The sequence below is a fragment of the Phacochoerus africanus genome, chromosome 7 (assembly GCF_016906955.1).
Source record: "Phacochoerus africanus isolate WHEZ1 chromosome 7, ROS_Pafr_v1, whole genome shotgun sequence".
NCBI classification, from domain to species: Eukaryota; Metazoa; Chordata; class Mammalia; order Artiodactyla; family Suidae; genus Phacochoerus; species Phacochoerus africanus.
Window position 1 is genome coordinate 94,069,440 of NC_062550.1, and position 13,076 is coordinate 94,082,515.

At 41.1% G+C, this 13,076-nt stretch overlaps 1 protein-coding gene and 1 pseudogene across 1 annotated transcript in view; both read right to left on the reverse strand.

Annotated features, from left to right (window-relative positions):
• Positions 1-13,076, reverse strand: part of PLEKHG7 (pleckstrin homology and RhoGEF domain containing G7) — an 81,315-nt gene that overhangs the window by 41,411 nt on the left and 26,828 nt on the right. The window contains 9 exon segments of the mRNA XM_053743513.1: positions 908-1,004; positions 2,127-2,157; positions 2,160-2,226; positions 5,309-5,391; positions 5,394-5,451; positions 6,208-6,240; positions 6,242-6,304; positions 8,278-8,321; positions 11,172-11,293. Coding sequence (XP_053599488.1) covers positions 908-1,004; positions 2,127-2,157; positions 2,160-2,226; positions 5,309-5,391; positions 5,394-5,451; positions 6,208-6,240; positions 6,242-6,304; positions 8,278-8,321; positions 11,172-11,293 — 598 coding nt within the window.
• LOC125131914 (uncharacterized) lies at positions 1,769-1,869 on the reverse strand (annotated as a pseudogene).

The following is a 13,076-nucleotide window of genomic DNA, read 5'->3' on the forward strand; positions in this document are numbered from 1 at the left end:
TTGTTCATATCTCACCTCAAGCATCACTGCCCCAGGAAGAATTTCCTATCTGTAACCTCACCATTTGCCCCAACCCAGAAGTTTCCCTTCAGAATATCTATGTTCCTTTTTTTTTTTTTCCCCAGCATGATCTCTATTTGACCATATAATCATTAGTGTCATTACTGGATTAATTTCTCCCCCACTAGATGGAAAACTACCTCAAAGCAAGGGGCGAGTCTAATTTTGCACATGATGTACAGGGTATCAGCCCCCACGTAAGTATTTAGTTAAGTGCTCAATAAATCTCAACTTGTTTTTTAAAGTAGACTGTAACAATTTAAATCTTGCTAAATGGGAATAGAGTGCAACTAGATTAAAAAGCTCAAAGTTAGGGAGGTGGTTCAAATGCCTCTTCAGGAAAAGAAAAAACATTTATCACACCAGGGTTACAAGTCTTGTCTTTTCTCCTTCTTTCATACACAGAAGTCTTATTATTATTAATAAGGGTGCTGACCGAGGTGAAGGGTGCTGACCGAGGTGAAGGTTTATTTTGTTCCTTTCAGAGAGAGCCCAGCACTTCTGGTAGAACAATTGAACCATTAATTAGCCTACAAAAACTACTGCCGTGAATATTGTTTTAAAATGAAGTCATTTGAAAACCAGACCTGGAAATGGCTTTTCCATGCATACAGATTTTCGTGTGTGTGTGTGTTAACAAAACCCACACAGGAGAGGTGACAATGGAAAAACAGAGTCTGCAAGTCATTTTTGAAAATGCTGATTGGTGGAGAAGGGGATGGTTTTGTGGGAGGTGCTTGGTGGAGCTTTCCCCAGAAGGACAACAACGACCAAGCAGCTATTAACGACTATGCCGAGAGATGGAGAATTTATTACATGAAGCTGAGATCTCCAAAAAGGCTTTTACCTTTGTGAGCATGGAAATGAAATCCAAGGATGGTGAAGTCTCGGAAGGGTAGATATAGTCCTTGATAATGTCGAAAAGACAGTTCACAAAACCAAAGCTTGTCTAGGGCCAGAGAGAGAGAAAAAAAGAATAGGCACACTTCAGGGATAATAAAAATTTGATGAGCTTCCAATGTCATTCTTTTTTTTTTGTCTTTTGTCTTTTGTCTTTTTTGTTGTTGTTGTTGTTGTTGCTATTTCTTGGGCCGCTCCCGCAGCATATGGAGGTTCCCAGGCTAGGGGTTGAATCGGAGCTGTAGCCACCGGCCTACGCCAGAGCCACAGCAACGTGGGATCCGAGCCGCGTCGGCAACCTACACCACAGCTCATGGCAACGCCGGATCGTTACCACCGAGCAAGGGCAGGGACTGAACCCGCAACCTCATGGTTCCTAGTCGGATTCGTTCACCACTGCGCCACGACGGGAACTCCCCAATGTCATTCTTAACAGATGTTTTCCATTTCAAATTTATCTCCTGGCAAAATTCAAAGATTTATTTTCCTCCGCTCTCCCATATATATTTCTTCATAAGTTTTTCTTATAAATTTTAGTTGGTATCTCTCTTCTCTTTTTAGAGGAAAGATATTGTTTGTCTATAACATGTGAGAAAACATTCGTTTGCGAATAGACATTTATGAAGATGATAAAGATCTCAAGAATATGGTTTGTGGTGTCTTTTTCTGTATTCAACATTACTTACTGAGTCCTCCCAGGCACTAGGCACTGTTTGAGATCCTCTGGAAACAGTAGTGAACAAGATGGGTTCCTGAATATATTCTAGAAGGTGTTCTAGAGCTTGTATTCTAAAAAAAAAAAAAAAAAAAAAAGATGGAACATTTCCCAGATTTGCACATCATCCTTGTGCAGGAACCATGCTAATTTCTGTATCGTTCCAATTTTAATACATGTGCTTTAGTGAGCACTATGCTTACCTTCTTAAATAGCCAGGGAAATCTTTTTGGAAATGTTACTGAAAACTAACGAATAACTGCAATCTATCGCAAAGATGTCAATGAATGTTCAGATTTCCTCTTTATTAACCTAAAACTCCTGACCATAAGGCTATATGGAGATGGAACATGGAGGAAACCATATTCCAATACGGAATAAGAACAGACGAAGCATGAATTTTCAGAGTCCTCTGGTGAATTTTAAAACATGGCGAATGGAACCTTCCTACTTTGTCTCACTTAACTCCTCTGGGTTTGCAGAAACCTCCGTAAATCCACATCCAGGAGCTCTTCATGAGTTTGTAGATACTTCAATGTATTCACGAAGATCTTTAAAAAACTAAATGCACATTACTTTCTGTTTTTCAATTTTGATACTTGCCCTTTGTAAGAACATTAAACATCAATCTCATGAGAATAATTTTCCAAAACAATTCAGAGACCAGTTTCTTCAATGGTTAAGAATTGTGCTAAATACAAATGATGACATTTGGGCTCCAGAGAACGTATGGGAAATGTGCTCTTTCTTCTGCATGAAGTTGCCGCTGCTGTGTGAGCCCTAACAACATTCCTGTTCAACAGAATCTGTTCAAACGGGCTTTCTCGCCTCCCAGGGCCAAAGAACCCTCCCAAGCGTCTCTTCTTGCCAACACCACTTACTTGAGACTAAGACATTCACATTGAGTTCTATTGTATTCCTTCCTCTGCAAAAGACCCAAATATTCTTTCCTTTCAGAAAGTTAAAAATAGAGGACCCATCAGTTAATTTCTGATAAGTGCTAAAATGTTCAGATTTAGATAAAGGCATTAAATATTAATGAAAACATTAAGGGAGCTTTTAGGTTATTATTACTTGATTTGATGCTCTCCTACAAAGGAAACCACAGCAAGTTAAGAAAGAATTAATCTAAGTTAAGAATTACAATGCTCACAGATAACCTGCCCCTCATTTTATTAAGAGATCAATTTACTGAAACAGGAATACTTTGTATAAATGTGGTGAAGCATTCAAAGAGACCAATTATTTCAAGAATTATAGGTGTGAAAAGACTGGACTTGAGACTGCCATTGTTCTCCAATTCTCATTTCCTTATTACTTAATGCAGGGAATGGTCCTTAAATTTGCATCAGATCATCTAGAGGTCTTGTTAAACCAAAGATGAGTGGGTCCTTCCCCAGGCCTTTCTGATTCAGAAGGTCTCTGATGGGGTCTGAGAATATGCATTTCTAACAAGTTCCCAAGTGATTCATGCTGCTGGTCCAGGGACCACACTTTGAGAACCACCAATTTAGAGCCTCCTCCAATCCACGCAGTATTGGTTATCCGGAAATCTTTCAATATCCAAGCATTTAAAACATTTAACTATAAGAAACAGAAATCATTATTTCAGACAAATTGGTAAAATTTAAAAGAAATCATCTTTGTGCTATAGGATTCTTTGCTTTATAGAAATTTTTGCCATTTAAGAAAAATATTGAGTCTTTCAGTGTATATATTTTTGACTTACAAAATTCCAATTTATAAGCAACTTTGGGAAATTCATATTGATTATGTAAAGGGAGGTATTATATACTCTAAATACACTGAAGCATCTGAAAATAAACTCAAATTAGCCTTTTTAAAAACAGAAAATGGTAGTCTGAAAAGCTTATGTAGCTTATAATGGGACAGAAAGTTCTGTGCTATTTTTTAGGTCAAGGGACATAGTACAGCTCAGGGGGTCAGTGCCCTGCGGTGAACACCCTATGGTCCCCACCCAGAGCAGTGCTGCCCCCTTCCCTAACATCTGGGTGTTCACCTCACAGTATTGGCTCCTCCTCATACCTTGAATGTGACTGCCTGAAGCCAATGAGCTTTCCTTCCTTATCAGGGTAGCTGGTTCAGGAGTGGGCTTGTGGCTTAAGCCAGTCCAATCAGAATGAAAATGAAGACTTTGACTATGCTGCTAGGAAGGGATTCTCCCTCTTTTTCCCTCTCCCCATGGCCTCTAGGACTGCAGCTATGCTGTGACTAAAACAGAAGCTAGCCATAGGATGAAGCTGATATCATGAAAGGCAGGGATGAGAGACAAAGAAATTCTGTCCTTGGTCTCAAGCCCCCTCATCAAACCAACCTTGAATTCTCTTTTACCTCTGGACTTCACAGTCACATGGGTCAGTAAGATCCTATCCTACTTAAGCTAGTTTTCTGTACTGATATGGTCTCTAACTTTCTGAGTGTCTTTGTGGTTCATATTTTGCTGGTAAAGTATTTGGCTGACACAATAAATATTACTTACAGAAAAGAACTAACATTTGTATAGCACGCGATAGATCTCAAAGGAAACTAATCTGATCATCACAATGATGAGATGCTACAACACAGCAGCCAGAGATGGTACCATCATCCCCCTTTCATAGCTTAGAACAAGAACTGTCAAATGACAGCCTGTGGGATAAACCAGGTCTGCTACCTGTTTTTGTAAATAAGGTTTTATTGTAGCACCACCACAGACGTATTTCTTTACGAATTATCCATGGCTTCTTCTGCACTGCAATGGAGGAGCTGCATAGTTGCAATAAAGACCACATGGCCAGCAAAGCCTAAGATATTTACTATCTGGACCTTTATAGAAACCACATGCCAACTTCTGAGTTATGAAATGCAAGATGAGACTTTCCTAAATTCACATGACACTTCAGAGGAAGATCTAAGACTTTAACGCATGTTTCCCAACACAATTCCTTTTCCCGTTTGAGGGTGAGAATCAGCCAGGATTAAAAAGTGCTTATGGGCAGAGGCAACCTTGGGAGCAATGTCACCCATCCTCCTCTGTGGTCTTAGATGGCACTTGCTCCCTTTTCATGCCTGGCCCTGTGGTTCTTCCAGCAGGAGTTTTTTCTCAGAGACTCCCCAGATCAGGGCCACAGCACTGCACAACCTTGAGGTCACCATTTACATGAGAGACATCATGAGTATGCTGTATAATTCAACACCCTGTTACATGCGGATGGTTGCCCTGGAAATCTGCGACTGTGGCCTTGAGGCTGATAAAACAGTTTCCTGGCACTATTCATGAGGGAGCAAAGGACGAAGCTGACCAGAGATGGAATGGCTGCCTTCACGGTGGTTGTGAGCTCCCTAACTTGAGGAGTGTGTGAACACAGGGTGAGAATCAGACAGAAGCGATTCAGACATGACATGGGGAGCCGAACTAGGTGACTTAGAACATCTCACCCAATCCTGAGAAGCTACGTTTAAGAAAAGAATGAAGAGACAACTATGCTGATGACCAAAAATAAGTAACATTTCCTTAAGATCCCCTGAAAGAGGGGAGCCCCTCCAAGTTTCTATCTTTAGCATTGGAGAAAGAAACAAATCCTCAAAGAATTAATATTTTCCATCTACTACAAAAATTAAAGCCAGCATTACCATCATAAGAACTAGTAAGTGGTCCAAGAAATAAGTGCACTCACTCGTGAAGCGTTCCCACAAAGCCTCTTGCTACTTTCTCAGTCTAATTGATTAGTAGGAAATTTCTGCTGTGTTTCCATGACTTCATTCCAGGTCTTATCCTGTACGTGGAGAAAAAAAGAGAACAAAACATTTCCACCTCGATGGGCTGACCTGTTCACCCTTTGCTTTGACTTGTAGTACAGCAGTGACAAGTAATCCCCCAAGTCATGATATCCCACTGCAAGCCCAGGCATCCCTCTTGGTAGAGTTACCCAAACCACAGCTCTCTCTGCACAGCTTTGGGATATCAATTCCTCCTGTACACAGGAAGAGGCATGGGACATGCTGTTTCTAGTTTAAAATGAAAAGGAATTCAAATGGGTGTTGTTTTGAATTATGCTTGAGGATTTCATGACTCCTTATCAGTTTATTGCCCAAACCCACCAAAAGAACTCCAAACTCAGAACTACAAAGCCTGATCCAGGTTCTACTGGAAAAACTTGTTGAAATTAATTACTAAAGAATCATGAAGTAAGAGTTTTAAAGTTTAAAGAGAACTTCAGGAACTGTCTTCTCAAAACCAACTTATTTTTCAAATGAGGAGATTAAGGCCTAGAGAGGGGAACAGTTGTAACAACTATTAACATTCATATAAGGCTTCATGGTCTACAAAGTGCTTTCACAGTCATTACTTTCTTTAGGATAAAATGATTTTCCTGAGGTGTCAGTGTGCTTTAGAGAGCAGATCTCATTCTGCCCAAGTCTGGGCTTCTCTCCTTCTCTGCTGTTATGAACAAGACAATAATCTGACAATTTAATGACTAAAACAAACAAAAATAAGAAGCTGAGCAACACAGAAAGCAGGTATGAGATACCTTCAGGCTGTGGAACTCATGATCCCTGAAGTCTTGTAGTCTTCAGAGAGGAGAGGCAGTCTTCCAGATTGGATATGTATTTGTGTTTGTCTTTGCCCTGCTTAAAGTTGTTAGAATCAGGATTTTCAAACATGATTTCTTTCAACAACCCACCTTTGGTAGTCTTAGCATCTTTTGCTGTTCGACACGCATGAGAACAGACTGTACATCTTATCTATGAGCCACGAAAGGGTGAAAAGCCATTTCTGAGCCACAGTCTGACCCACGGGACCACAGAATGTCAGCTGCGGAGGAGAAATGGTGGTGAGGATACGTGATCCAAACAAAGATGTGGTACATATACACAATGGAATATTACTCTGCCATAAAGAAGAATGAAATAACGCCATTTGCAGTAATGCAGATGGATCTAGAGATTATTATACTAAGTGAAGTCAGACAGAGAAAGACAGATATCACACATCACTTATATGTGCAATCTAAACTATAATACAATGAACTTATTTACAAAGCAGGAACAGACTCACAGGCAAAGGAAACAAACTTACTGTTACCAAAGGTGAAAGGAGAGCAGGTATAAATTAGGAGTTTGGGATCGGAAGACACAGACTACTATATATAAAATAGGATAAACAACAAAGACTTACTGTATAGCACAGTGAAGTATATTCAATATCTTAAAATAAGCTATAATGGAAAAGAATATGAAAAATTATACATATAATTATATTGTATATATAAACCCTGAATCACTTTGCTGTATGCCAGAAATCAACACAAGGTGGTAAATCAACTATACTTCAATTAAAAAATAATAATAACATGGCCAATATTGATTGTTCAGACACCCAATTCTGGGGTAAGCTTCACATACCTTGTTTGATTTATCTGTCACAACCATCCTATGATGGTGGGACTATTACCATCGGCCTTTTCTTAAGAAAAGTAAATTTTAGTTTACTTAGAAAGTTGTGTTGGTTTCAGGTGGAAGCAAAGTAAATAAGTTATATATGTACACACACACACACACACACCTGTTCCCTTTCAGATTCTTTTCCCATATAGGTTATTACATAGCACTGAGCAGATTACCCTGTGCAATACAATAGGTCCTTCTATCCACTTTTTTACAGGGAAAGACCTAAACTGATGGAAATTAATTCATTTGGCCAGGGTCACAGAGCAGTAAGTGGAGCAGCTGAGACTGAAAACTCAAGAGGGCTTTTAAGTCAGCTACGGTACTTAAAAAATATCAGTGTGTGCATACCTGCAGAACCTCCAAAGTAGATGTCAACAAACGGTGGCAAACTGACTGCAGAGGCCATGCAGGCAGATATTCAAGAGAAAAAGGTGCAGTGACCACTCACAAGGTCCTGCTGGTGCTGCCAGCTGTGGTGTGTAGGTATTGTTGGGAGAACACGCGCACAGTCCTTGCCCTTCCTCTAGAAACCAGGAGTGAGGAACATTCCTTCAGGCTGCCACCAGCAGGCCTTCAGGAAAGGCTGTGCTGGGGCCAACCCCCGTCCGAGGCAGGAAAGAATCAGGCACCACTGATTTCAATGTATAACTCTTCAGTAACTGAGGGAACCAAGAACTAAAAAAAAAAAAAAAAAAAACCACAAAAAACCACTGGGACTAATTCAACTGCCTTTCCCAGAAATACAAGTGTATTTGTGGAATCTCTTTCTGTAATATCTCATTAATTTTTCAATATTCTCAACATGCTCAGCACTGACTGCAAACTGGGGCATATACTTGTGCAGAAGTTTTCATTGAGTGAACTGTTTCCTACACTGTGTCAAGTTATAAATTTGGAACTGTAAAGGCATCGCAGCATTAGAATTGCTTTTTTTTTTTTTGCAGAGCTCATTAACCAATGGCAATTAGCACTGTATCACTGCACAAAGTGGCATCATTTGGCAAGTTCTATATTCACTACCACAAATGTGATGGTATAATTTAAACTTCACGTGCCATCTGCTGTCATGAAAACAAAGTAGAATGAAGAGGCTCTTCAGCCATTTCTTACTTTCCTAGCTTAATTAAAACAAAAAAGACAATAACACTCACCACTTCTCTCCTGGAGAAAGGCCATCTTGGCTTTTTGGATTCTGGTGGGTGAAATTAAAGAAGATAAATTAGTACTTTGAGTAACTTGTGACAGATCATTGCAGTGCTTTACAAAAACTGCTTTTCCAAAGGAGCCAAACAGAATTTGTCCTGCATTAATTCTCCTTGAGAATGCACAGGATGAATATTTATATTTATGCAAATGAATAAAGGAAGTGATCTTGCAACTGAAAGTCTGGTGTCCTATTGCTACCTTCAGGTGATGCCGTCCGCTTTCTTTACTGTTGTTCAACCTCCTCTCCCGCATCCCTCAGGCAGAAACTGATAAAATGCAATAAAATGTTTAATGCTTCATTTAAGGCAGAGACATAAGATTTTGGGGCTGAAAGGACCTCATTTTTACACTGTTCTACCAAAAACTATCTCAGCACAGGCAATTTCAACAGCCTAGGAAATGACCAAACTTGAGACTTCATCAACCTGATAAGGTGAATGCAAATTCCTGAAATAGGGGGACAGCAATACATGTCACCAATCGTTAGGCTGGGGACTTATTGTTTCTACCATCCCCCATCCATGTTGTCCTGAAGAGCTGCTTTCGATTGAGGAGGAAGTCAGTATTCAATAACATATTCTTTTGATGATCAGGAATTAGTTAGAATAGTTTATCGATTTTTTATTTTTATGGCATTTACATCAATTTGTAATGCTACCCAGAAAAACCTAGGAATCCACTCCTAGGTTTAAGTGAGACGTTCTGATGACTCAATATACAAAACAGATGTCCTAAAGGTGCTTGTCTCTCTCTCCTAGTTCATCGGGAGTCTTGGATAACACATCCATCTGACAGAAGCAATTATCCGAGCTTGAGGGACTTTTCCCACGGCAACCCTGGAATCCAACTGATAATCTTGCTCATTCTGACCACTTTATCCATCTTTTGAAAGGGAAGGCTAGGTGGAATCTCCCTTAGAGACAAATCAGCTTCAGCACTTTTAGCCTTCAAATGCCTGGTGGTAAATTATTATGTCCACTTTGAACTGCAATAACCATGGTCTCTGGTCTCAGCAAATTTCTCTCCTCTACTTTTCTAACTTTGGGGTTAATTTTAGTGCTTTGAGAAAGCTTCACAAGTGTTCAGAGGATAATTTAAATGCATCTCTACTGAATCTACAATCTCCATTAAATACTCAGCTTTGCAGAATCAGAATCTGTATTTCAACATTATCTCTAGGTGACCACTTATATACACATCAAAGCTTGAGAAGCACTGTATTAGACCATGATTTGGAGACATAAGAATTCTATTCTAAACTCCTGGAGAAGAGGGCATGGTGGGATATGGTGAAGAATGTTGCATATCTTCTATTACGTGGTACCTACTATAATGCCAGGCACACATTCTTAGCAAAGATAAAAGGAGGTATGCAGCAATTACAACCTTGTTTCTTAGCATGGTGGTTCTCAAACTTTAGCTGGCATCAGAATTAGTCAGGGAGCTTATTAAAAAACAAAATGCTGGGCCTCACCCCAGAGTTTCTAATTCAGAAGGTATGGCATGGGAACCCAGAATTTCCCAAGCAATGCTGAACCTGTTGTACTGGGACTAGTATTCAGGAAGTACTGTTAACCAGTTTAGGGCATCGGCAAAATACTACAAAACATGCACTAACCTTTTAAGGTTACACTGTGTTTAGAACTAGCTCTAACTTCTAGGGGCTTATCCTTGAGTAGATCACTTAATCCCTCTTGGTTTGTTCATTTGGGGGATTGTATCCTATGAGACAGTAGATGACATCTGGTTTGTTGTGTCATAGACAGGTGACATGAAAGGGCTCTGTAAAGTGTGAAGTGCTATACAAATGCTATTTATGCTTTATTTCCTAGTGGCTTCTGAGTTCCACACACAGAAGACTACAGCTGCCTGGACAATGCGGGGACTGATGCAGGCTGGTGGAGAGGGGCCAGGAGCCAGAAGTCTAGGTCCCATTCCTCTGACATAAACCAGAGGGCACCATGGCTAGGTCATGTCTCCTTTCTGGGTCTCACATGGCACATACACGAATGAGGAATGAACCTGGTGGTTTCCCACCTGTGTTGCCACAGGTTTCCTGGGCTCCTGGGGATGTCTTGGAGGTGAGTCTTTGGGGCCCATTCCATTTACAAGCTTTTCAACTCCATCTGGATCTGTTTATAAACTAGATTTCCAAGTAAGAATTTTTTTAGTAAAAAAGGCTCTAAGGAAAAACCAGTTTAAAAACTACCAGGACGGATGATCATCTTGAAGTCTCCTTTTAGCTTTCAAGGACTACCACCAGAATCATGAGAATGTGTCCTGAACACCACAGCTGTTCTTTTCTTTCAAAACTGAGTTCAAAATGCAGACCTACCTTGCCCTAAGGCTGTCCCTCTCGAATCTGCTTTAATAATAATCCGCTGTCGCTGAGCCCTCTGCTTCCACATGGTATCTCCCTGGTTGGAAGATGCCAGCCTGAGGCTGAAGGTCAGGAGTGGGGTGGGGCTGGCCTTACAGCAGTGATAGGGACACTGATCATCAGCCCAGAGACCATTCTGCTTCGAGATGGTCACCATCACGGGTGCACCGTTCCAGGCCCTGGACGTGGGGTACACTTCTTGACGAGAGGCCATTTTGAGGGAAGGTCCATACCGCATCCATCTCTGTAAGTGGAATGCCAGCCATACTAAGAGTGGTATTCGGCTGCTTCTAGTAATGATGGCTGATGCCTGCCCTAACTGGTGAGATATCTGTTCTAACTTGTCAATGCCCACCTTTTAATATAGCCATTAAATATTTTTTAAAATCCCCCCGCTTATTTATAATACTCATCCTATAGCAGGCATGTAATAGAAGAACACTGAAGGAATGAGATCTGAATTCAGCAGTAAAAATGGGTGGCACAGGACATCGGTAGCTCCACCTGACACCAGAAAGTACCTGGGGAACACAAGTCCAGGTCAGGTGAGCACCCCAGAACTCCTCCTGTGCTCACAGAACCTGTGTTCAAGAGATGGAAAGAGAGCTTACAGCTGACATGCAGGGAGGGTCAGCACTCAGACCACCTCTGGGCACTTGGGCCATCGGTGGCCTACTCAGTGCCTACTTTCTTAGGAGGCAGCTCCGCTCCAGGTAGGAGGCTGTGATGACCCACACACCCCACACATTAACTTAACACATTTTTGAGTCATACTGACTGTTTTTGATTTTGACTAATCCAAAGCAGAAAAGATGACGTGGAAAGGTCAACACAAACATACCAGATGTGTTCTGACTCAAGAGGACACTAGGTGAAAGCTCTCAAACACAAGTCTTTGCGAATTATGCACATGGCTTGAGAGGAAACAGGATGCATGGGCATGGCCACCACACCCCTAAATATCTGAGGCTGGTTGTTCAAAGTCAGAAGTTTTACTTTTCACAGAGAAAAATGACAACTGTTGTTGGAAAAGCTTAGCAGACAGTCCTATCTACCTTCTTTCTCCCACTCCATTTCATGAAACGTCCCGTCTGCTGGATATTCAAACACAAAAAGGTTGACATAAGACACAGTGGGGAGCAGCTCCAAAGCCACTGGGTATTTGTTCCGTGATCTCTAAGGAACAAAAGGGGTAAGAAATGAAAGCATCGCATTGTAGGGATGTTCAGAGCTTCCCCATCAGAGCTGCTCAGATATTCCTTTAGTCTATTCTAAGGATGAGAGATGCACCTTCTATTTATTGACCAGTATAATCTTTTAATCAATCGTTTACTTTATATACAGAGTACTTTTGTCTTCAACACAAAGTACAGCCATGGAATTGCTTCAAAAGCTCAAAGTCTAAGTCCAACATCCTTTTGGATAATATGATTTGGTTCACTGCCAAGCCATTTTCTCCACCTGTTTATCTTCCCACCAGTCCTTCCTCTGATCCTTCCACTTTCCCACCTGCCTACAGGGTAAGTCCTCCATGCTTTGTAGCCAAGTGCCAAGCTTGTGACCTTCTGCAGGAGTGAGGAGGGCCTTCCTGCCTACACTTTAATCTTGTCTCATAACTGAATATTCTTGAATCTCATGCCCTCCCTCCTATCAATACATTTGGTGTTAAGGTCCTGGTCATGCTGTTGACCAAAGTTTGATGTATATTAGAATACCCTGGGGAATTTACTACCCATCCCCAAGTCCCACCTTTGAGACTTTTATCCAGTAGGTCTGAAGGGGGGCCTCTCTCTGCATCTGTAGTTTTACTTAGCTCCCTAGATACTCCTTATTGGAGGAGAACACAAGATTATGAGAATACAAGTACACTGACACAGGCCATTCTTACTTTTAGATTTTAAGGACTATTTCAAGTTCTCAGGCTTTTACTAAAAAACACTTTCAGGAGTTCCCATCATGGCGCAGTGGTTAACGAATCCGACCAGGAACCATGAGGTTGCGGGTACGGTCCCTGCCCTTGCTCAGTGAGTTAACGATCCGGCGTTGCCGTGAGCTGTGGTGTAGGTTGCAGACGCGGCTCGGATCCCGCGTTGCTGTGGCTCTGGTGTAGGCCGGTGACTACAGCTCTGATTCAACCCCTAGCCTGGGAACCTCCATATGCCGCGGGAGTGGCCCAAGAAATGGCAACAACAACAACAAAGAAAAAGACAAAAAAAAAAAACACTTTCAGATCATTTTACTTATGAATAGTAGGTCAAGTTTCTAATTTGCAAATCTCTGTCCCATAAATTCCTGTAAGAGATATGAGACTCTGCAGATAGACACTTTGAGCATAAAAGAAAGTTAATTTTTAGTCATAAAAGG